The following is a 26,049-nucleotide window of genomic DNA, read 5'->3' on the forward strand; positions in this document are numbered from 1 at the left end:
CTGATGCGTTGGAAGGCGTACTTTCCTGTGATGGGCTAGTAAGGATTTCTGGATGTACACAATCTGACTTGGTGACTGTTGGAGCAGGGAACTGGACGGCAGTACGTGGGGAATTAGCTGTGGTTTAGATTGGTGTGAGTAGACCTACTGGCATTATTGCTTTCACTAGTCTTGAAGGTTAGTTGTTAACTATTGACAAACAATTTGTATTTAACTTGTGGCTAGACACCACAGGACAGTAATATTTATTAAGGCTGTTCAGATTTACGTGCCTACACCAGAGGATTTGTCAAGGTTTCTGTATCATCTATTTCAGGATGCAATGTGGGGTACTTCCACTACCTCTCTAGTCAGGTTAACAATTTGCCCTCAGCTTCTTAGTCACTGCACCCTTGGAAGAAATTCTTTAGCAATCCCACAAAATAAGCTAGCATTTAATGGAAGTTAGCACGGAGATTTGTGGTCGGTGTTCTATAACATACCCAACGACAGCCTCCTACAACCAGCACTGCAAGACAGGCGTTACTATTCAAGATGGGCAACATTTTCCAAAACATCTAAATGACATAAGACACTATGTGCCACGGAGTTAGCTTCCTAAATCACCCAGGTGCTGCTGAAAACTTGGACATGTTCACTTGAACCTACTGTAGATTGAACTGACTGCAGAACAACATCAGTTTGAGACTTCTGCTATTAGAACTGATTTATTAAAGTCGTATGGCATATAAATATCTTTTGGCATTTAAGTCAATAGTCCTTTGAATCGTGATGGCTCTCAGGCAGCCAGCTTCCAAACCCATTTAAAGGTTAACAGATCAAAACCAGTGCCTTTACTGTCACTTGAACGCCAATCAGAAGCCAATGCAAAGAATTTGAAACTGAAAAACAAGTGACATTTAACTTGTAGAACTCACTCTCATAAGGCTGAGACATGGCGCCAGGATTTTTATTCCAATTCAGGATGAGTTCTGAGAATTGTGTTTGATTTTGGGTTTATGAGGTCCGTTAATGAGAGCTTTTTTAATATTAAAACTACATTGAGAGATTGTTTTCTCAGTTTGGTTTTTTTTGTTTATTTTTTTAAGAAAACATCATTTCAGATATATACATTTAATTCAAGGGGGAAAATATCTACTCAAGTCTAATTGGAAACATTTAGGGAAAAACTCACTTTGTGTTATATATTTGATAACACTTTGAGTGTAGTCAATTTTTATATAAACCCCTATTATAGTCAGTTTCTCCCTTGCTAAAAAAAGAACCACCTACACATCAAGATGGAAGTAGAAAAATATATTTTAAAAAAGGATTTTAATATATTTCAGGACATATTTACTAGTGTTGTATCAGAAGCCAGAATGCTTAAAAATTAGGCAATTAAAAAAAATAAAATGATGTTTTATGTGAATTATGCATTCAATATATTTTCTATAGTTTTTAACTTGCTTTCTGGCTCAGCACATTTTAACGGGGTTTTCTGTTTTCCCTAGGATGTGTTTTGACGATTCTACAGCACGACTAAGGGTAAACTTTTCAAACACATCTATAGGATTTAGGCTCGTCAGTCCCATTTTAAAAGGCACTTAGAAGGCTAAACCCCATTGATTTTCAATAAAACTTACGAGCCTAAGTGCAAGTCTCTTTTGAAAATGTACATACGCCTAAATCATTTGGGTGCTTTTTAAAATTTTGCCCTTGTTTTTGTTAGGGTAACTTTTTAAAATTAATATTTTTGTGATCTTGGACATGACATAAAATTATAACAAAAATAAAGATTTTTATATTGTGCCTTCAGTTTAAGAACAATCTTTCTAGTAGCACCTCTAAGAACAATGAACACTCAGTATTTCCTTTGCAAGATCAAGCCTTTTATATTGTCTGTTTTTAGATTTCTCATCTACCCACAGTTAAGGTCCTGGTGATGGTGGTGGGGTGTGCGTGCATGCTACTGAGAACAGCTGAAGATTTACTTGACTCTTCAAACACTGTTTTTGCTGTGCACCAATTTCCTAGTGACTGAACCATAGTCTTTATGGCTGAATGCTGGGCTGCAACTACACAACACTTCAGCATGTGATTCTAAACATACTTTTTTTAAAAAAAAAGCCTGCAGAGATTGTAAAGTGAATTTAGTGCTTGTCAAAAGTCCCTTATTGGATCAGACTGGAGAACTAACTCCTCTAATTCCAAAATGGGGCTTCCCCACATGGCCATCTCCCCTTCCCAAAGATGTGCCACAATATTGAGACACACTGGTACAAGCTTTAGCCTCAGGTGAGATGGGCAAAAACTATGAACCTGGCCAACTCATTTCAGGAAATAGCCACTTAATTTCTAATTCAGATTTTGATAAACTGACCTGTTTGACACTAAAAAGATGTTTCACCACATAAGGCACATGCCAGATTATTGAAAAGGTTAAACATCAAAAAGGCTCATGGAAACACTGATGTTAGCTTACCAACGGTAAGAAATGCGTCGGACAGCGCTGAGCCGTATTTATTTGTTGCTTCACAAGAGTATTTCCCAGCATGCTCTGGAGTAACTGCCTGAATGTATAGGGAGCTCGATCCCGCTCGAGACATGGTGAAGTAGACGGGTTCTAAAATCGTGCTGCCTCTTCTTGTTTGTGGAGATTTTCGTGGTTTTGAATGTAGGACCTGAGAGGGATGGCTGGTAATAAGTCCATGGCTGTTGTACCAACGGATTACAGGAACAGGTAGTCCAGTGGCATTGCATGACAATGTAACATCACCACCATCTACCACATTGGCACTAGCTGGTGAAGAAACTATAACCGGCTTGGAACCTTTGCCTGTTTTTAAAAAAAAAAAAAAAATTCATACATAAAATTAATTCACTGTGCTATGGAATCTATTGTCTAATGCACAGATGAGCTGTTAATATGGTACAAAAATGAACACATTCAAATATTTGTCATTTATACAGTTCTTTAGTTTTCTGGTTGCTAGTAATTCCCCAATTCACTGCTTTACTGAAGAAGGGACTGAAAACCATTAACAGTATTGAAACTTTTGTTTGGAGAAAGCAGATGCAATATTAACCTTCAATCTGCACTTGGGGTGTACAAGAACAAAAATCTCAAACCTTAAGTCTGGAATTTGTCAGACAAATTCCAATAGACTCTGAAACCATTCAACTCAGATGATTTAGGACAATAGAGTCAATGATCAGACTCAAAATAGGTTTAGCTACACTTGGATTTAATCCTGAAATTTAGATTTAAAAGTTTGAGATTCAATACAACTGAGTCACCAAATACCTCCAGCTCTCCAAATATTCCTCCTGTCAAAACGTGGCTAAAATTTCATAAAAGCCAACACTGTCTAGAAGAGAAACATGCAAAACTATCTGAGGCAAGGGATTTTTTTTCCCCCCCTTCTTTTAAATTCTGGATCCTTGAAAGAAAGAAGCTGGGTTATAGCTCCCACTCCTCCATGAAATACTTCAACAAGTGATGGATAAATCGTATAATTTGCTGATTACTGTGGTCAGAAATGGACGCAGTCAATACATAAACCAAATCTTTTGGCAAGAAAACTAAATATGTATCAGAAAAAGCAAAAGGTTTTAGTTTAAGTTCTTGGATAGTTAAAAATGTTCCTATACCTGTCTGGATTTGAAGTCTCCCAGTGGATTGCATAAAACCAATCCCATTGTTTGCCACACACTGGTACAACCCAGAATCCTCCTTGGTGATGCCACTGATTCTCAACCTGTTTCCTGTGACCAGATGTCGTGGAGACAGATGGATAGGAGCTGCATTATGGAACCAGGTAAGATTAGGAGCAGGGTTTCCATGAATGTCACATGAGAAATGTATAGTTGCACCCACAGCCACTGTTTGATCCTGCAGTCCTTTAGAAATTGAGGCAGATTCTATAAAACAAACAATGTGAAATGCTGCAGGCTGCTCTTTCAGGAATTAAGCAGAAACTAATTACTAGACCACACATTTAACAACAATATGAAATTATGCAAACTTATCACACATATGAAGGCCAATCTTAGTCATGTCTTAAGCTTAGTGAAAGATGAATACTTGCTTCTAAGGCATTTGCTCACCACTCCTTATTTTACTGGTTTCTTCCTTCCGTGCAGAAAAGTCATGCTTACACTACAAAAGTAAAGGATTCCTTTAATGGAAAACTTTTTTTTTTGACAAAAACTATTTTCTGTCTCAGCATCTCTACTTTATGAAACAAACTTTTCTTTTTTTTTTTTTAAACCGTTCAGACTGTTTGGCCGGAATATACACATATCTAAGCCCTAACACATTTACCCCGATCAATGACTGCGTGGTTTTGAAAATCCCACACAGAACTAGCATGAAGAAACAAAATGCTCATATTTTTTATTTACAAATTAACGTCTACGACAAACGTCCAGAAGACTTGCAGCCAGAGGTACACTGTTCATTAACCACACACACGCAAGCCCAGATTGTAGCCTTTTGCTAGAATTCTATTTCACTCTCACGAGGTATAGAAAAGTGTGCTAATCTCCAGGAGATGAGCACTAGGATCATCCTTAGCTACTTTTCTATTTTAGGTAATAAAAAGAACGTTGGGGGTGAGAAAGATGAAAGGGTGATTCCTTCAATATGATTTAAGGATGCTGCAAGACTGATTCTATCTCAAGTTATGCAGTGCCCAGAAAGAATTGCTACAAAAGAAAAAGTGGAATGCAAGGAAATACAGAGGCACAGCAGTAGCCAGCTACATACTGATGGAAGGGTGAGGAGGACATTTTAGTATGCTCACCCCTTCCAGCTAACTTTTTGTTTAGTTACTACCATGAACGAGGAAAGGAGATGAATCCTACCGTGGCACGTGATTCATCCAGTCCTAGAAGGTGTGCATGGCATTTTTGCAGACAAACAAGATTACTAGTTTTGTCCCAAGGAGTTTACAAACCAAAATAGATTAACACAATAAAGAAGGACAAAGAATTTGGTAAGAGGATAATGAGTCATAAGGGATACAGGCAGGGAGAGATTGTGATATAATTATTAAGAGCATATCTTAATTCTTTGATGAAGTAAATTTAATTTTAAAATACATCAGTCCTTGTCTAGGTTGAAAGAGCATGAGGGAACCTAGGGTCAAGAGCTACTATACAACAAAAACAGAAATGGTCTTCAACATAAAACTTGCAAATAAAAAACAATTCAGTTCCTTCCTCTATTTCTTACCAAGTATAGTTACTGTATAATTTATATATTTCACTATTCCAGACTCATTTGCCACCACACAGGAGTAGTTTCCAGCATCCAATGTATCAAGTCTGTCAGTCACAAGATGAGAATGCAGCAGTCTCCACCTGCTTCCAGTCAGTGCATCCTGACCATCCTTAAACCAGTGGACATGAGATGCAGGCAACCCACTAACAACACACTCTAGAGTTAGGGGACTGTGCTGAGGTACCGCCAAAGCCTGAGAAACGGTGGGGTGAAGAATGCGAAAGCCTTCTGCAGAAGTGCCTGGAAGTAGAGTAAAGGGATGCACAAAAGATAAACTCCTTAACGATCCATTTTTAACATTGGATTATTAAAATACTTTTTCCTCTAGTGGTTCCCTCTCCTTTCTATCAAAGCCCTGAGGTTCTGTGTGTTACCAGATTTACTCACTCACATAGCGGACAAATTTTCCTTATGGCTGAGTACAGCGTGTTGGGGCTCTCTTGCACTGGCACCCTCTCAAAATCAATTGGAGTGGTGGATATTGGACGTGGGGCATTCCCCTTCCAGCAGCTAAGTGCAGAGTCTTTTTTGGCATTTGAGCCTACATCTAAATAAAATAATATAATATCTGGAGATATACCTATCTCATAGAACTGGAAGGGACCCTGAAAGGTCTTCGAGTGCAGTCTGCTCCCTTCACTAGCAGGTCCAAGTACTGATTTTGCCCCATATCCCTAAGTGGCCCCCTCAAGGATTGAACTCACAACCCCGTGTTTAGCAGACCAATGCTCAAACCACTGAGCTATCCCTGCCCACAACAGCAGTGCACACCCACTATGCTGCTACTATAAACTCTGCGTTTTACTCTTGCAAGAGTTCATTACCCCTCCACCAATGTTCCCATCACTACCATTTACGCTAATAAGAGAACGAACCGTAAGCAGCAAAAAATTACTCCTTTTGCAAAAAGAACAGAAAGAGAGCATTTTACCACAGATCATGTATTTGATAACTCATGTTTGAAGAGAGCATGAAGTTGATAATATAGGTGACTGTCTATACAGTGGAGTTATCCTATACTGTACTGATGAAATACATTACAAAAACATATGCAGACAAGACAGACATTGCAGACCCAGAGATTTTTAGACTATTAAATATTCATGCTCAGAATCTTTTTAGGTTAATTTTTTCCTAAAGTCACAAAATCGTAGTCAGTTAAATCAGATGAAAAGTATTCTGCAGACATTTGCTAGCTAGATTACATATAGCAGAGGAACAGAGTTTCACTCATCAGAATAGCAAGACATTAAGATCTAGCAGAGTTTATTAAAAATACTAATTTAAGGTGGATCAATTTAGTTTGAAGCTTTTATCCTTTAAGCCACCCTCGTAGATATACTAAATACTCACGGCTGACTATGAGCTTATGTCCAGTGGGTTCTAATTTGAGATCATGAGTGACTGGGTTGTATGCTGCACATTTATAGGAGCCTTTATCCTCCAAAGAGACATTCAAAATCTGCAGATTTCCAGATGGAAGAATTAGGTAGTTATCTGAGGAAGGGAAAAAGGATTGTTTAAAATGAGTTTCAAAGAAACCGTTTTAAAAATTTCTGTAGTCAATTTATCTAGCACCTTGTTTTATTAAACACATTGCTGTGAACTAATAACTCTGCTGACAAAAATTCATTCCTGTAATGGATGTCTTTACTAAGATAGATGTATCTAAAATAAATTGCATAAAGAGTTTTCAACTTTTTAGAATATCACTCAGTTCTGATTCCAACCAGTATTTTTGCGGCAGGTTATTTATATTAGTTATTAGTGTCACAAAATCTCTCACCTGTTGATTGTTCCAGCCATTTTCCCCGTACTCGAAAGCGAACTTGTGCTTTAGGGTTACTTTCTGGTACCTTACAGCCAATGAAGGCAGCACTTCCTTCTTCTGCTGTAACTATGTGTTTCACTGAAGTATCAAAATCATCAAGATCTGGAAGATAGTTTACAAAGGCAAGTGGGATTGTAGATTTTGGAGGAGGTGGGGTTAAAGAGTAATTACTGATTACAAATACAGCAGGTTTTGATCCAAATGAATATTGTTTTTGACAGCTTCTCTGAACTCCTCTGTAAAGAAGTGTGACATTTCATGTAGGGCTGTCAAGCGATCAAAAAAAATTAATCACAATTAATCACACTGTTAAAGAATAATAGAATATCATTTATTTAAATATTTTTGGACGTTTTCTACATTGTCAAATATATTTATTTCAATTACCACACAGAATACATGTACAATGCTCACTCTATTATTTTTATTGCAAATATTTGCACAGTAAAAAACAAAAGAAAGAGTAAAGAGTACTTGTGGCACCTTAGAGACTAACAAATGTATTTGAGCATAAGCGTTCGTGGGCTACAGCCCACTTCATCGGATGCATGCAGTGGAAAATACAGTAGGAAGTATATATATATTTTTTACACACACACACACAGAACATGAAACAATGGGTGTTACCATACACACTATAAGGAGAATGATCAGTTAAGGTGAGCTATCATCAGCAGGAGAGAAAAAGAACTGTTTGTAGCGGCAATGAGAATGGCCCATTTCCAGCAACCGACAAGGAGATGTAAGGAACTGTGGGGGAGGCAGGAGGATAAGCATGGGGAAATAGTGGATGGGCCATTACACAAAGGCTTCAGGTTTGGCTCCCCCACCCAGGGTGACAGAACTCTGGCAGGCTCAGTCTTCGGTTCCCCTCCCTGGTGTCATGTAGTTATTTTTGTTGTCAGAAGGGAGTTACAGTGAAATGAAGTTTGAGAACCGCTGATGTAGCACACTCTTTATCCTGAAAGTTGAACTTACCAGTGTAGAATTATGTACAAAAAAATTACTGCACTCAAAAATAAAACAATGTAAAACTTTAGAACCTACAAGGCCACTCAGCCCTACTGCTTGTTCAGCCAATCACTCAGACAAACAAGTTTGTTTACATTTGCAGGAGATAATGCTGCTCCCGTCCCATTTACAATGTCACCTGAAAGTGAGAAAAGGTACTGTTGTATCCGGTGTCACAAGATATTTACGTGCCAGATGCACTAAAGATTCATATGTCCCTTCCTGCTTCAAGCCCCATTCCAGAGGACAAGCATCCATGCTGATGATAGGTTCTGCTCAATAACGATCGAAAGCAGTGCAGACCAACGCATATTCATTTTCATCATCTGAGTCAGATGCCACCAGCAGAAGGTTGATTTTCTTTTTTGGTGGTTTGGTTCTTTAGTTTCCACATCAGAATGTTGCTCTTTTAAGACTTCTGAAAGCATGCTCCGCCTTCCATCCCTCTCTGATTTTGGAAGGCACTTCAGATTCTTAAACCTTCGGTCAAGTGCTGCAGCTATCTTTAGAAATCTCACATTTGCATATTCTTTGCATTTTGTCAAATCTGCAGTGAAAGCGTTCTTAAAACGAACAACATGTACTGAGTCATCATCCAGGATTGCTCTAACATGAAATATATGGCAGAATGCAGGTAAAACACAGAGCAGGAGACATACAATTCTCCCCCAAGGAGTTCAGTCACAAATTTAATTAACACTTCTTTTTTTTTAAACAAGCATCATCAGCATGGAAGCATGTCCTCTGGAATAGCGGAAGAAGCACGAAGGGGCATACGAATGTTGAGCATATCTGGCACATAAGTATCTTGCAATGCTGGCTACAAAAGTGCCATGCGAACACCTGTTCTCACTTTCAGATGACATTGTCAATAAGAAGTGGGCAGCATTTTGTCCCATAAATGTAAACAAACTTGCTTGTCTTAGCAACTGGCTGAACAAGAAGTAGGACTGAGTAGACTTGCATGAGGTGAATTGAAAAATACTATTTCTTTTATCATTTTTACAAGGCAAATATTTGTAATCAATAATAATATAAAGTGAGCACTGTACACTGTGTTGTAATTGAAATCAATATATTTGAAAATTTAGAAAAGGATAAAAAAATTTAATTTCAGTTGGTATTCTATTGTTTAACAGTGCAATTAAATGTGATTCATTTTTTGAGTTAATTATGTGAATTAATTGACAACCCTAACAATGTAGTTCTCAATACCAGACCTAGGATATGGATATCTGAACTTCTGTTACATGAAGAGACAAGCGTTTTCACTTGAAGGATGGAAAAAACTGAAAATGTAGCCCTCTTGTAAGTTCCACAGACCTACTTCATGAAAAATAAGGGAACAGAGAGGCTCTCAACCCAGGAACTAAGTGTGTCAATTACTAGTTCTGAACTTAAGGCAGGAAGCAATTGATAGTACATGGACAACAGCTACGTTGTAAGCTCTATGCATACAAAAAGGAGTTAATTACTCTGGGAGAAACATAACCTGACAATGAATACATCAGTGAGGAATGCAGCATCTGCCATTCACTGCCTGTACAATGAGTCAAATATAAAACCTCAACCTACAAGTTATAGCATCTTCCAACTTTGTTTTTAATGCTGCTAAAAACCCAGAAACAGCTTGTCTTAGGCCTGGTCTATACCTAAAGAGTAGGTCAAACTAGCTATTGCTTATGGGGTGTGAAAAATTCACATCCCTAAGTAGTCTTAACTAAGTCGCTTTAGTACCTGTGTAGGCACCTCTAGGTTGACAGAAGAATTCTTCTCTTGACCTACCTACCACCTCTCAAGGGTGTGGATTTACTATAGCAATGGGAAAATCCCTTCTGTTGCTGTAGCAAGTGTCTACACCACAGTGGCAGCTGTATGGCTTGTAATGTAGCCATACCCTAAGTCCCTCATGTAGTGAAGTATAGTATGCATGTTGCTCTTTTCCTGCTGCCTTCTATGTTCAAAGCTTACAGCCTGTGAAGTTTGTCTATGCCGATTACCCTTACAGGTCTCTTGAGGGGGGTTTGTTATGGGTCAGCACTTTACCAAAACACTTTGTCTTCTCAATTATGAGAAACTCTCCTCTCACAGGGATTCTGGACATGCTCCATAGATGGGGCATCCTTAAGAAGACGTTACTCAAAATCTTGGCTGACAAAGGCCCAATTCAGACATAACCATACTCCGAGGAAACTGTCTTCAACTGCACATAATCTTTTTCTTATGAACTTGGCCCATGAGCCCTCTACTGCTTCATGTTTCTTTTTTAATTATCAAGCAATTTACAGATCAACCACCACGGCAAAGATTGATTAGATAACGGAACATAAGAAGAGAGGAAAAACAGCCAAGAAAACAGGAATTTAAAGACAGATGATTTTGACCCAACTAAATTGATAAAAAATGGAACGGACATTTTTGAAAAAAATGAAATCATGAATTATTCTTTTGTCTTCCCCTCCCTCCTAGTTTCCCAATCAGTTCTAGTGTCCAAGTATTTGAGAAAAGAAATCCCATTTAATAAAGCCAAAGGAATTCGCAGAACTGACACAAACCACATTTGGGAACTCCACTTGCATTTACTACTAGCAGTTGCTTTGTGTAAGGCAGATATTGCTGTGAATTGTTAAAAATAAAGAGATTGCAAAGGGCTTTTTGTTAGCGCTTTATGTAACACAGGCCTCAACGCACAAAATTCGAAAGCAAGAAATGTAGCCAGGAGAGTATGGTTTTGTAATGACATGGCAGATCAACAAGAGTTTACATTAGAAAATTCTTTTGCCTGGAGGAGAAGTTTGTGGGATCCTTGCATTATAAAAGCTGTAACTAGAAACATTATTTCCAGGTCTCAGTGTGACTACATATAGTAGGAACCGCTATTAGTGTGAGTTAGAGTATCTGTTCATTCCTTATCCGGTGCACAGCTTACAGAAAGAAGATTCACAAGATATTGACTCTCTGCTTTACTGAGGGTAACAGGAAAAAAAGGCAAAAGGATTTTTGCTTCTGGAAATCAAGACTATAGTTGCAGAAAGCAATCTATGAGAACATTTCCTTTTCCCTCTAAGCACACAGTCAAATTTTGTATGTGTGTTTTCAAATACTTTCAGAAATGGAACGCTTATTTCCCATTAACGCTGTGGTTTTAAATTCATCCTCAGAACGTACCTTTGGAAGATTTGCATTCAAGAAAATCAAAGAGTTTGGGAGGAAGGAAATGGTCAGCATGTGGACAAAAGCCCTTACATGGTTCCAGGGACATATGGGGCATTAGTCGCATTAGGAAGGGTATGGAGGCTTTTTTGAGAGTAGGGAAAAGAGGGAACCAGAGATTTACTGATGTCCCTGCCAAGAGAGAGAGACTGTTTTCAGGAAATCACTCAGGGCATGTGGATTTTGGGTATTTTTCTCCAACATTCTGGCTATCAATCTAGCTCCGATCTGGCCAAGGCCGGCTTGAAGGTTTTTGCCACCCCAAGCAGCGGAAAAAAAAGAAGCCAAGATCATGATCGGCGGCACTTTGGCGGCAGCTACACCATGCTGCTTTCGTCTTCAGCGACAGGTCCTTCCCTTCGAGAGGGACCGAGGGACTTGCCGCAGAACAGCCCGATGTGCCGCCCCTTCCCGTTGGCCACCCCACGCACCTGCTCGCTGAGCTGGTGCATGGAGCCGGCCCTGGATCTGGCTAACAGCTACAGTTCTGTTTAACGCTACCTATTGTGGATCTGTCATTTTTGTTCTTAAAGTGTTACAAACAGTACCCTCATTGTTGTGAGAGGCACTTCATAAGTTATTAGCCTAACCGATATCATTTTGGCACCTCCGTTACCTTCTTTTGCCTTTTCTCTCTTCAACACCACTGTGTCTGTGGGCACTGACTTGTGGCACGGGGAGTTTGTGTTTGCTAACTGGAAGTTTTACTGGGAAAGAGGAGACAGGGAGAGCACACTCTTCCTGGAAAGATGGTATCCTTTGCTGCTTCCCATTAGAAAAGCCTGCAAAGCAAGGTGTGATCTCTTAGCCAGAAAGTAAGGCCTTAGATAACTTGATCTCTCTTTATCTGACCTAGCCATAGCATTATTCCCAACATCCTCAATGCTCTGTTAACAATGCCATCTTTAATTTCTACCTCTTCAGAATGCTGCTGCTAAAGTCATCTTCTTGGCACATCACTCTGACCACATCAATGCCACCTGGGAGTCTCTCAGCTAATTCCCACTTCACTTCTGGAGAAAATACAAGCTTCATCTTTGCTTACAAGGCCATTCATAAGTTAGCCCCATGCTCAGTGGCTGATTACTAATCCAACACATTGACCTCCACCATTCCCAGCCTTTACCACCCACACCAGTCAGCTTCTCCTTTAAACACCTCCATGCTTCCTCCCATGATGCTTCTCACACATAGGGAAAGCACTTGGATAAAATCTGAACAGCCATGAACCTTATCTTCCTTCAGATCCCACTTAAGACTCACCTCTGCCATGATGCCTACAGAACCCAGCCTGCTGATCATGGTTACGTGCTACTAGTCCTCTTCCCCTTCTTTCCTTTGCCTCATCCCCTCCCAATTAAAAACCTCCATAAATTACACTGCACATAAACCAATGAAGTAGTGTCAATTCTTCACTATATTTTTTGCTTCTAAGTTGTATTCTCTGCTGATGTGTGTTTAACCCGTAAGATCTTCAAAGGCAGACACTGTCTGTCTGTCTAGTGCCCAAGGGCCCAATCCCTTTGGAACTATCATAATATAAATATGTAATACTACTACTAGCCCACTCGTTAATTGCATCCCACAAGGCACGTGTGTCCCTTTTTTATGCCACGTGACGAGTCATAGGCCATTGGGATATGCTGCCTTCTATGCATGAAACAGTCTTCAAACTACTACACTCCTCATTTCAGTCTAATTTTTGTAATGTATTTCACCACAGTGAAAAGCATTTCATTTCCTTCTGAAACTGAGTGATACCTTAAACAAGAGTAATTCATATTCACCACCACCCCTATTTTTACAGAAATAAAAGTCACATTGGATCACCAAAACGTGCTCATACCCAACCTGAGAAATCACATGATTCTATCACTAAAACCTGTCTCACCCTACTTTGTTTGCTATCCTCTTATTACAATTTGAACTAGTAGCTGAAAGCTCGTGCTGGCATTTAGGTATAATGTGTGTAAAAAAACCTGAAAATGGCTGCCAACTTACAAATTAGATGGTAACCGATCATGTATCCCAGTGACGACTGAGGCTGGTGATTTTCCAAACAAAAAGCGCTCTCAAAATTCTAGACTTCAGAGTGACATTTAAAAGTTACTGTGTATGCTGACTGTGGTGTTGTGTAGGTGGTTGTGTTGATTTGTGTCTGGGTGGGCTGGGAGATTTGTGCAGGTAGCGTATGAGGGCTGTGGGCTACCATGAGGGGTTGTGTGTGTTTCTGGTTACTGTTTTTGCCAGTAGTGTTACTATGTGAGTGGCTGTGTGGATTTGAGTGGACGGCAGTTGGCGCAAGTTATCCCCCATCTATGCAGTCTCCCACATACAACCAATGAAACTGTTGCATGCCAATTAGCAAGGGTGGCAATGAATATCATAGTCGTCTAGGATTCATCATCTGGCATAGATACATGCCTTACTGTAGCTGTACACCGCACAGATGTAATTTGTAAAGTCAAAATGGCTGAGAACTTAAAACTGGACAACAGATGAGAAAATCCAGCAATGCTTCAATCGTGTGATATTCTGAACAAAAGGAACCCTCAACCATGCTTGTAGCTGCATCCATTGCTTCATACCGACTCAGACATTTTAGGTTTTTTATTACATCATCAATTTTAAATTATATACAAGATCTTTGGGGCAGAGGCCATCTTTCTACATTTCTGAAGCATGAATGAGTGCTATATTAAATATATATGGAGTGGTTTTAAAAAGCACTATTTTCCCAATAAAGTTCTAGAGTGCTTTTCTTTAAAAATGCAAAATAACATTTTCAAAAAAGTTGCACTATAAATTTTCTGAAAGTCTACATGTGTCAGGTTTTTTTCATCTCTACAACGGAAGAACCAACATTTCATGCAACTAGTTGATGGTTACTAAGTTTTGCCATGGAGTTAGGAATAAAAGTAGAAAATAACTTACAGCCTACGGATACTACAGCAGGCCTGCTCACAATTGCACCAGCACTGTAATTGGCAATGCACTGATAGTGACCAGAATTTGAGGGGCTGAGAGAGAAGATTGTCAAAGATCCTAGCTGCACCTCCACTTCCTCCACCCTGCTGTCCAACCTCTGTCCGTTAAACATCCAAGAAATGCGAGCTGTGGAGGGTTCAGCAGAGCAATGAAGCTTTACAGGCACACCAGGCTTCTGGATAGTAGCCAGGGGCTCAGAAATAAAATGAGGAATCAAATCTAAAAGGAAAGAAAAAGACATTAAATGGCTGAACGATACTTAGCACTACGACATTTGAATACTCTCTGAAATCTTTCTGTCTAGATCAGTTATACTTTGACTTGTATGGAAGAATGGACCAGATTTATTTATTACTGTGCAAATATAAAAAGTATTTCCCTGTAATTGTTCTCCAAAAACATAACTTGGCAAATTATCAACTCTAGAGTCTCGGTCATGTGGCAAAAATTCTCTTACATCTAAGTCCTGAGTGACAGCAGGAGCGGCGCCAGGATTTTTGGTGCCCTAGGTAAGGGTCCTTCTGCACTCCTAGTCTTCGGGGTACTTCAGCGGTGGGTCCTGGGGCGAGGAAGGACCCCCTGCTGCAGAATTGCCGCCGAAGACATGGAGCGTGGAAGGACCCCCCGCCGCCGAAGACATGGAGCGCAGAATGATCCCCCGCCACCGAATTGCCGCCAAAGGCCGCAAAATGCCACCCTCCCAAATCCTGGTGCCCTAGGCGACCGCCTAGGTCGCCTAAATGGAAGCGCCGGCCCTGAGTGATAGGTCCGAGCAGAGAGTGGACAGTTTCTTTCACAGGAGTACAAGTACTGGCAAAATAATAAAAGGCAGGACAATGCAACATTAAACCATTTACAGAACCTCCCAATTCTTTGAGGAGACGGGGTGTCAGTGGTAATCTGTCAAAATGGTGATCTTTGGAAAACAGGTAATTGTCTTTTTTCAAAATATATTCATCTTGACAGATTCCCACCACTAGAGACTAACATGCCACTGGGAAGTCATTATGACAAAAGCAAATAGCCTGCAACAATGAACTAATTGAACCCACCTTAATATTCACGAAGGAATAAGATACATCCAAAATTATGTAAGTGAGAAAAGAGTCTTCTCCAAATTAAGATTACCAGGGACAGAAGAGTTTGGGTGTCCAAAGACCAGGAAGATTTTGTTACAATGAGACTAAATCTAAACTTAGTGGTCTTATCAGGAACCTTCAACTGGTAAGCATATGCCCAGAAGACCACATGGTTCTTTGCAAATCTTCTGATGGGACACAGAATGATAATTTGAAGATGTAGCTAATTTGCCCTGTATAAAATGTACTTTTACATGAGTTTCAAAGTCCTAGACCTACTATGCTGTCAAAGTAGCTTCAATCAGCTTACAATTTAGGCATGTTTATCTACGAGACCGCAGAACTTATTAAATCAGGATGAAATAAAATGTTAGAGTCTACCTAAGTTATATGCAGTGTCAGTCCCAAGATATAAGAGAGACATGGTGGGTGAGGTAACATCTTTTATTGGACCACCTTCTGCTGGTGAAAGACACGCTTTCGAGCCACAGACAGCTCTTCTTCAGGTCACCTTGTCTTTCTAAAGTTTACCTGAGATTTTCATGTGCTCCAAATAATTGGACTTCACCAGGTAGAGCCTGATGAAGATGGAACTGCATCACCACATTTGTAAGGCTGTGAGGAGCCAAAACAGCATCGTGAACCTGTCTGCATCAGTTCACCATTCACATTTGAAAAAATACTTTCACCATTGTAAGGGCTAAAAAACTTTATTTGGTAAATGAAAACTTGAGTTCTGCACAACTTGGGTTACAGAAGTCCTTCGCAAGGGCAAATTTCATGCTCCTCAGACATCAGGGTTTTTCCAGCCCTACCCACTGAAACATTGCAGAAAGCAGTTGGAAACAATCTCCAAATTTGTGCCCGTTCCTGCTAACAACAGAAACTGGTGCACAGAGGCAGCAAACAAAAGGCCATCCTGGCGACTTCTGTTATGTTAGAAACAGAAGGGAGGGCGAAAAAATCAGTTTGCCAAACAGGAAAAAAATGGTAGTGGAAAAGCGGTTTCTAGTTTGTGAATATATTGTAAACACTGAAATATAAAAAACATAACCACATAGTGTGTGTTTCACAGTGACCTATGAAGTTTCCTGTGAATGGTTCTGCTCAATTAATATTTTCTTCTAAAAATCAATTCACTCTTCCACTAGTTACACAGATCAATTTCAGATGAAAGATTGTTTAATGATTTTTAACTGAGCCATAAAAAAAAACATGCACAAACAGAAAAAAACCCTGGAAATTAAAATGTGGTCCTACTCAGAAAAATCAACTCCATAAATATGGAATCCTGGGGTTACATAAAGATGCCAGATCTATTTTTTTCAGCTTTGATACTTTTTCTGGACGCTAGCGCTACAAACGTGAACTCAGATCTCAGAGAAAAGCAGCGGTCTTTCTAGTATGTAGATCAGCATCAGTAAAACTAGTGGCATTAGTTACATCTTTGTCACTCCACTGTCTTCAAATTCTGCACTCAGCTATAACTGTGAAACCACATTGTTTTCAGGGTGGATGCACAGGGTATACCTGGGGCAGAAAGTGACCCTGAATCTGGAATTTACTTAAATTTTAGAATGGTTGAAGAAAAAGATTCATCTCACTCTCCTGCAATGCCTACGGAGGGCTAACACTAGCAAAAGCTTGTGGCTAAATTAAGACAAGCTGACAGCACACAAGGAGCAGTTTGATTATTAAAACCATGCCATTTTTACATAAGAGCTTTTCAGACTACAGCCAGGCTTTAATTTGCTACAGATTCAACTTCTACCTATGTCTTTTTGCATACTTTAAACCATCCCTAAAACAGCACTTTCCACGAGCAACAGGTAAGACCTGAACTGTACACACAGTGCCATGACAGTTTAGTTCAATTTTTGGGCACCTGTAATCCTCAGTCATTTTGAAAATACAGGCTTCTAATACCCAAGCAAATTACCTAGGTCAAGATGAAGCCTTACCTGAACTTGTAGCAGAGAAGAGAACTGTAGCAGTGATGAAGAGCAGTGCCTGTAAGGGTCTGGGATCCGGATGCATAGCGCCAGATTACAGAAATTGAAAGCAGAGTTCCAGACTAAGATAAGGTACTGAGAAAACTATAAACAAGAAAAAAAAAAAAACTACAGTAAATTTCAGATACTCTTTCCTTCTTTGCATACTGTTGACAGAAACACAGTCTGACATTTGATTCAAGTAAATTCAAACTTTTAGGAACTAGAGATTTTCCATATCTAAATGTGACACTGTCCTCTTGGCCAACACACCAGAGACTGAACCATAGATCTTCAGAGCTAAAAACATGAGTTGCTACAGCTTGGGCTAATTGGCCAAGGCTATGTAGCTGTGGTCTGTGGGTTACATAAGCATGACAGTACTCCAGATGAAGTAGAAACAAATCAGAAGTTTGTAGAGGTTTTAAAAATTGTATCTGTCAAAGACTGAGAAATTATAGATCCAGAGGAAAAAAATCATGGTCCTTGTATTGATACATCCATCAGCCAGCATTGTTATTTTATCACAGATATGTGAGAGAACATATGAACTCTGACATACTAGGATACTCGATAGAGATACAAAATATGTATTATGCTAGAAATCCAATCTGGATTTGACTTTAATGGGATTCTGCACAGGCATAAAAGGTCTCCCTGGGTGGAGCAACTTGCAGATTATGGGGCTGTTTATCTAGCACCAGTCATTATTTACCCACAAACCTCAATTTTACATTCACTGATTTAAACTTCAAATTACTCAGATTCTGGAATTTCAGATTTTCCAAATTTATCAAGTTCACATAAGAAGAGTCCTAATTTACCAAATATTTTGTGTCCCTTTGTGCTCTGTAAAACTCCATTCTAAATAAATGGGGGGGGGGGTTTGCTTAATATTTCAGACCTTACTGACACCGACACTATATAAGAGCAAACATGGTTAGCTCTTACATAGCACTTTTCAGAGTACATCTCAAAGTGCTTTTAGCAGAATTTTATTAAAAATCAGAATTGACCATCTTAAACTTTTCCTTCCAACCCAGAATGTCAAAACCAAAGCTCATTATTGAAGCCTTCACCTTGGAAAGAAGAGGTACTGTCAAAGCAACCAATATCCTTCACAAAGCAGAAACCTTCTACAGAAATTCCTCATTCCAAAATAAATTAAAGATTCAACTCCTGTGTCTCCCTATATATTTTTGACTAGAGTTTAGGCCAGAGGTTCCCAAAGTGTGGGGAGCGGCATGGAGGGCCATCTGGGGAGCGCAGCAGGGCCCGGTCCATCCCCCCTGGGGATGGGGAGGGAGCACCACCAAGCCCTTCCCCGCCCCCAGCTCTGCTCTGCTCCCACCTCACCGCATCCCTGGCTTCTGTCCCCAGCCTTGGCCACTGGCAAGGCCAGAAGCGGAGCTGCGCATGGCCTTGATCCTGGCTGCCTGCGGCCTCACTCCCAGCCTTGCCCCCCTTACCGCTGTCCATGTCCTTCCCCACCCACAAGCTGCAGTCCTGCACTTGGCATTGGAGGGTGGGGGGCGGGAAGGACACAGACCCTCAAAAGTTTGGGGATTGCTGGTTTAGGCTATTTTTAATATAAAACTTTCCATGACAAGGAAGTATGACATGTACCGTTTACTGAGTGTCTTGACAATTTAGCTAAAATACTTTACATTTCCCAACTTAAGCTTGCTAATCAGGTTGCTTGGCAATGATCTTCAGAGTGCATGCCCCAAAAGACTGAAATCTAGTCAGCAAAATATTGTTCGTAAAAAACCTGATCAAGAATCGCCGGGAATGCGACCCAAAGTTGGCTATGTTTGGCATAGTAGGTCTTATTATGTAACTCAGCCGTTGTTCATAACAGGGAAATAAACTTAGCCAACCTACTGACATACACAAGTGGTTTTCATTCTTTTTTTATTGCTGCACTGGATCATCATGCAGAGTATGCATAGGCTGACTTTTATAAAAGTCAAATCACAATTTAAATATTTAATTGTCAAAAATGACCCATCTCTACCTCAAATTATTTTCTTCTTCATCAGATATGCGGTCCTCTTCTATCCTCTCATCCCTCAAATAATAGATTACAGGACATTAATTACACAGGCTTACAAACTACATCTTTTGTATTTCTCCAGACTGATCATTGTGCATTCAGAACCAGATTAAAAAACCTCAGCACCTCTTTTCCAATAATTTTAAAACACACACACACACACACACACACACACACACTGCAATTTAATTCCACAGAAGGACTTTAAATATTGTCACTAAATACTGAAGAAGCTCACAATAGAGCCATAACCAGAAAAGTTGTACAGAAAGCCAAATGATTTATCCATAAAACAGTCCACACCAGATCTCAATTTTGCATTTCATAATATCCACCACACCACGAAACAATCAACCTATCCTGTTGTCAGTTGTTACATACACCGAAATCTCAGCTCTTGAATTTCCGACATTTGTGTCCCTCCAAATTAGTGGAGCTAAGATCATGTTCCTCTCCAAAATCCCTAATATCTGCATATGGTATTTACATAAATTCAAAAAAGCAGAAATACATCTGTAGACATTCATCTAAATGCCTTCCGTGATATTTAAATACACTACTGCACAGTTACCTCATTTATTAACATAGGCTGTACAAGCAGCTGTTGATAACATTCACAGCATTCTTTAAGTGCTTCATGTGTCAGCAATTTCTATTAAAACATACATCTGATGTACAGGTTGGATCCTGGGTTCTGCTGGTCTAACGTACACTGCTCAGAATTCAAACCTCTAAGAACTAGTGGCAAAACGATGAGGGCCAAAATGTGGTACAGGATACAAATGTTTCAGTTTGAAAAATGGAAAGCAGTACGGTAACTTTCACATTCGCAAAGCTTGAAGGTCAATGTAGCATGATGAAAAGACAAAAAAGGTATTCGATCTTAATAGGAGTAGAAACACTTCATGTTTCCTAGAGGCCACTTACTTATTGCTGTTTTTCCATGCATATCACATTTAAATTTAAAAAAATGGTTCTAGGGGATCCTACTGAATTAGGTTAGACAATGCACCAAATTAAGGTTTGATAGGCCTGCAAGACCATTCAGTAGCTCTACGTGCCCCACTCTTAAAGAGTCCAACAATTGCTAATTCCTTTAGCGAGCACTCAAGGATATTTTTGGTAACACAGATGGCAGAAAAAACAAGCTGTGTAGAAAGTGCTTGGTTTATTTGAATAGTCATTTGGTTCAAGGGCAGGAGAGCTACCCCACTAGCGAGCACACAGGACAAAGTAAACATTCAGAGAACTTGTTAACATGAACCACTTTTCCGAAAAGGGTGAGGGGTGGTGTTTCTTTTTGCCAAATCTTTCCTCAACTATTTATTTATAAAAAGCAATGAAACGTAAATTCTAGGTCAACTTTAACCCCAGTACATGAGGCTACTGGGTTACACTGCAGCTGTCTTTAACCAAGGCAAAGCTCATTATCTTCAACTAAACCCTATCTTATGAAATCTGTCTTTTATCCATTCTCTGATTTCCTTCTGTTTATCTTTTTTACATGTTCCTTATTGCCAGTGTCAACAGCTATTCTGCTCTTTTGATCTTTTAGTAGGCTTGAATGACAGTGTGGCCAATTACAGTGTATTACGTACACAGAAAAAACTGCACAAGAATTCATGCAAGTGCCTAAGTATCGTCTGACTGAAAAACCACCACAAGGGTGATATAAAAAGCTTTAATGAATTTAACATAATCAGTTGTAAAAGCAAAATTAGTGTTTAGGCACTTGTTTCAAATTCAATTTTAAGCAAAGACATTGATGTTGCAAAAATTGGTATCTAAATATTGGCAGCTGCTCAGTTCTTTTGTCATTTTTATACTTGGTTACCCAAAGAGCACCTAAGTTGAACAATGTCTAGAGAATAAAGGCCGCAGTGCCATGTATTAAAGCTTTCATTTTACTGTACTTATGTCTCGTAAATATCAACAAAGAAAAATGATTTTATAACGTATTAGGTTAATTACTTTCTAGCTGATGACTGATCGATGGCCTACATCAGTGGTTCTCAACCAGGGCTCTGGGGCCTCCTAGGGGTCTGCGAGCAGGTTTCAGGGGGGCCACCAAGCAGAGCCAGTGTTAGACTTGCTGGAGCCCAGGGTAGAAAGCCGAAGCTCCACTGCATGAGGCTGAAGCCCAGGGCCCTGAGCCTTGCCACCTGGGGCTAAAGGCGGAGCCTGAACAGCTTAGTTTCCTGAGGCCCCCTGTGACATGTGGCCCCACATATCTACCCTGCTTTCTACCCTCTAACGCTGGCCCTGGCTTTTATATGCAGAAAACTAGTTGTTGTGGCACAAGTGGGCCATAGAGTTTTTATAGTGGGGGGTAGGGGGAGCTCAGAAAGAAAAAGGTTGAGAACCCCTGGCCTACATGAAATGGTCAGGGTCAAATTCAGGGCAACTGCACATGCCTTTGCCCACAGTGGCCACGCAAGCACACCCACTTTCCGACTTCTCACTCCCCAAACTGTTACCTCCCTTAGGTGGAGACCCATGCCCCACTGCCTCCTGACCAGACTATTCCCAGGTTGCACAGTTCCCTGCCTTCTATGTTATGCCCAACAGTCAGAGTGCCCAAACACACCTGCTTGCTTTCTCAACAGGGATGGTTACAGTGTGATTGCACCCAGTTATAGATACCACAAAGCTCTTTCTATGCAAGCCTCTTTTATCCTTAAGGAATAGCACTAGAAACATTAAAAACCAAGAAAGGAATGTACACACATGCTAATGATGATGGGCCATCACTCTTTACCGAGTATAATCATCTTCCATGGGAGTTATGGGTCCTCAGGTGGCTAATAAGGCCAATCCTTGAACCACAAGTTCTGTTACAATGACGGCAGATGTTTTCAGGCTCAGCAGGAGGCTGTTGACCATGACTGGAAGCCAGTCTCTCCTTCCTCCCATGCTTCTTGTCCTCTTCGGCTTGTTGGTGAGCAAGTACAAACTGCAGTGGACCATCACATAGGACGTCACTCCATTTTAAGCGATCCTGGGCAAGTGCCTCCCAAGTGTCAATGTCAATATTACACTTTTTTAGGTTGTCCTTCAGCAAGTCCTTAGAACGCTTCTGTGGTCCACCCACCTTACGGTACCCTTTTTTCAGCTGAGAGAACAGGACCTGTTTTGGGAGGCGATGGTCTGACATCCGGACAACATGACCAGTCCGGTGAAATTGCTGACAGATGATCATTGCCTCAATACTGGTGGCCTTTGCGTTTTCCAGAACAGTAATATTGGTGCACTCGTTTTCCCATTTGATCTTCAGAATCTTATGAAGGTAACATTGATGGTGCCTCTCAAGGACTTTCAAATGGTGTCTATAGGTTTTCCAAGTTTTGGATCCATATAACAGTGTTGGGAGAATAACAGCTTGATAAACAAGAAGCTTGGAGTCTGTTCGAATGTCATGATCTTCAAAAACCCTGTGCCATAAATGAAAAAAGGTTACACTGGCACAGCTCAGGCGATGTTGAATTTCTGCATCAATATCTGCATTGGATGAAAGATGACTTCCAAGGTAGAGGAAATGATCGACATTCTCCAGTGCCACTCCATTAATTTTGATAGATGCGACATGTAATACCTCATTTGGAGAGGGCTGATAGAGCACTTTAGTCTCCTTGATGTTAAGAGTGAAACCAGGACACATGTAAGCATCGGCAAACATGTTCAAGATAGTTTGAAGATCTGTCTCAGAGTAGACAAAGATTGGATTGTCATCAGCATTCTGAAGTTCCACAATAGATGGTATGGAAATCTTACTTTTTGCTTTCAGCCTGCTACGCCTGAACAGCTTTCCATCCATTCTGTAAATGATTTCTACACCAGCTGTAAACTTCCCAGCAATTAAGTAAAGAATGACGGCAATAAAAACCGCAAACATGGTTGGAGCAATGATACAGCCCTGTTTGAAAGGTTCATTCTGGGAGCCAGTGCTGTTCAAAACAGTTGCTTTCATGTTATCATGAAGCAATTTTAGGACATTGATGTTTTTATCAGGACATCTAATCTTAGAAAGTACAGTTCTGAGGGCACAGCGATTCACTGAATCAAAGGCTTTAGTTAGATCAATAAAAGCCATGCAGAGTGGTCGATTTTGTTCCGGACACTTTTCTTGCAGCTGCTGTGCTGTGAAGATCATATCCACAGCTCCACAACATGGTCGGAAACCACTGTGTGACTTCGGTAAAATTTCTTCTGACAGGGGCAGAAGGCGGGTTGCAAGGATCCACACCAGAAATTTGCCTGCAATGGCTTGAAGGGAGATACCACGAAACTTTCTTGAAGAGGGTGACAATCAGGGCATCCCTCATTTCACTGGGTATCTCCTCCTTTATCCAGATATTAAGGATAAGCAGGTAAAGCTACTGAATTAGTTCTGGTCCACCATTTTTAAAGATTTCATTGGGGATCCCATCTAGACCTGCTGCCTTGTTGTTCTTCATCTGGTTTGGTAGCTCATGGTTTCCTCACAGGCACTGATGATTACTGCTTTCAACTGGCTCCAATGTTCTTCAATTTCTCCAGAAACTCTGATGGGAGCTGTTCTTCTAAGACTGCTTGGAAGTGGTCACGCTTAATAGGGTTCTTCAAATCTTAAACCTTCAAACTGCGCCTGACCTGCTTCTTTTACAGCCTCCATTTGAGAGTGATCTTAATTTTCATTGTGGATCGAATAAGGTGATGATCAGTCCAACAGTCATCAGGACTTGTCACTGCTCTTATGAGAAGTACGTCACTACTATCTCGGGCACTAACTATGACGTAGTTGAGGAGATGCCAGTGCTCTGACCGTGCGTGTCTCTAAAATGTTTTGAACTTTTCCTTTTCTTGGAAGAAGAGTGTTCGTAATAATAAGTTCATGTTCAGCACACTTGGTCAGGAGCAGAATTCCATTTGAATTGCTTTTGCCAACTCTTTCTTTCCCAATTGTTCCTTTCCACAGGTCTGAGTCTCGTTCAACACATGCACTGAAATCCCCCAGAAGGATAATCTTATCTTCTGTAGGTGTCGCCGATAAAATGACTTTCAACTGATAATAAAAATCTTCCTTTATATTCTCATCGGCATCCAGTGTTGGTGCATAGGGGCTCACAATAGTTGCCTGTTGATTTTTGGTGAGCCTCAATCGGAGTGTCATAAACCACTCACTGATGCTAACTGGTACCTAAGAGAGGCACCTTACAAGCTTGTTCTTTATAGAAAAGTCCACTCCACGCAATTGGGGTTCATCCATAGATTTTCCCTTCCAGAAGTAGGTGTATCCTCCTTTCTCCTCCCTCACCTGTCCATCAGCTCTTCTAGTTTCGGACAAAGCAGCAATACCGACTTTAAACCGACTCAATTCACGAGCAATAATGGCTGTACGTCACTTTGGTTGGTCACTATTTGACTTCGCCATCAGGGTACGTACATTCCAGGTTCCAAAGTTGAAAAGTTTCTTACATTTTTGACCGCTGAGGTGATGATCCTGCTGGATGTGGCTATCCAGCCAGGAAAAGAGAGGCAAGACTATTTTTAGAGTACCTTTTCTAACCCCTTCCCCATGTGGGGTGAGCTGAGTGGATCCTAAAAAGGACTGCTCAGTCATGGGTGCAGCTGCAGAGATGACTGACCCACCTCAATCCTTGAGCAAGGCAACTATCACACACCCACTGCCTGTGTGTTGGTCTCTGACTAGGAACTTCCGGATTTCACTGTCCTGGTCCCATCGTCACTTGCCACCAGACTTCTGACTTGTGCAAATGTTACTTTCCCCAAAACTTGAAGATGCCTGTGCAGGACTTCTTTTAAAGTGGGGAGACTGGTGCACAACAGTCACCACACTATCCTTGACAAGATACCGTGATGACTGCAGCCTTCATTCACCTTCACAGCCGTTGTAACATTACACAACATTTTCACCTCCATTGTGCAGTTATCCTCTGTTTGCTCTGCCGTTAGGGACTTCTTGGACCACATTTGGTCTGGAATTTCACCCTTGACCGTTCTGCCATGGGTGACCATAGGGAGTACGCGACTCCAGGCAGCATCACTCTTGGGGTCATTGAGATACACAAGCCTCTCTACCACAACAAGGTGGTAATCCATGAAGAGGACATGCTAATAAGCTTACCAGGGTTCAACCCAATCCTAACATGGGCTGTGGCAGAAGCAGCCCTTTAACCCCCTCACCCAAAGGGATTAAGTTCACCACAGCTTCAGCCTTGAACAAGTACCCAGGCTTACGAGGCCTCAGAAAAAGGCCAGTCCTGCCAACCCTGCTCTAAAGACTGGGGCTCTCTGTGGACCAGGGATCCTGTCTGCCTGCTGGATCAGGAAGAAGGCCCTGAGCCAGTAGAAAACCAGGCTATTTATCCAAATATCCATTCTTTGTATGTGGGCTCCTGGAGAATCCAGTATGCGGACCTTTCTAGGGGTCTGATAACAGAGAAAGTACTACTTCAGAAGGTACAAACAATGCCACAACAACATGTACACAGTTATGTTTTTAATGTAATGCACCCCAAAGGTATTAAGCACAGTTATAAGGTATAACTTAATTCAGTAACGTTTCTCTTAATTCCATGAGATTTGCTCAGGATATTTGCAGTGTTGTTGTAGCC

General features: G+C 40.6%; 1 protein-coding gene across 5 annotated transcripts in view; it reads right to left on the minus strand.

Moving 5' to 3' along the window:
• CDON (cell adhesion associated, oncogene regulated) overlaps nt 1-26,049 on the minus strand; it is a 94,391-nt gene that overhangs the window by 39,603 nt on the left and 28,739 nt on the right. For all 5 annotated transcript variants that reach the window (XM_030538400.1, XM_030538399.1, XM_030538403.1 and 2 more), the window contains exons 2-8: nt 17,350-17,484; nt 14,256-14,528; nt 7,053-7,199; nt 6,620-6,763; nt 5,219-5,506; nt 3,634-3,903; nt 2,465-2,818 (exon numbers count right to left, since the gene is read on the minus strand). In XM_030538400.1, coding sequence (XP_030394260.1) covers nt 2,465-2,818; nt 3,634-3,903; nt 5,219-5,506; nt 6,620-6,763; nt 7,053-7,199; nt 14,256-14,528; nt 17,350-17,425 — 1,552 coding nt within the window. In that variant the 5' untranslated portion in view covers nt 17,426-17,484. The remainder of the gene's footprint in view (nt 1-2,464; nt 2,819-3,633; nt 3,904-5,218; nt 5,507-6,619; nt 6,764-7,052; nt 7,200-14,255; nt 14,529-17,349; nt 17,485-26,049) is intronic.

Source organism: Gopherus evgoodei, chromosome 19 (assembly GCF_007399415.2).
Source record: "Gopherus evgoodei ecotype Sinaloan lineage chromosome 19, rGopEvg1_v1.p, whole genome shotgun sequence".
Lineage (NCBI taxonomy): Eukaryota > Metazoa > Chordata > Testudines > Testudinidae > Gopherus > Gopherus evgoodei.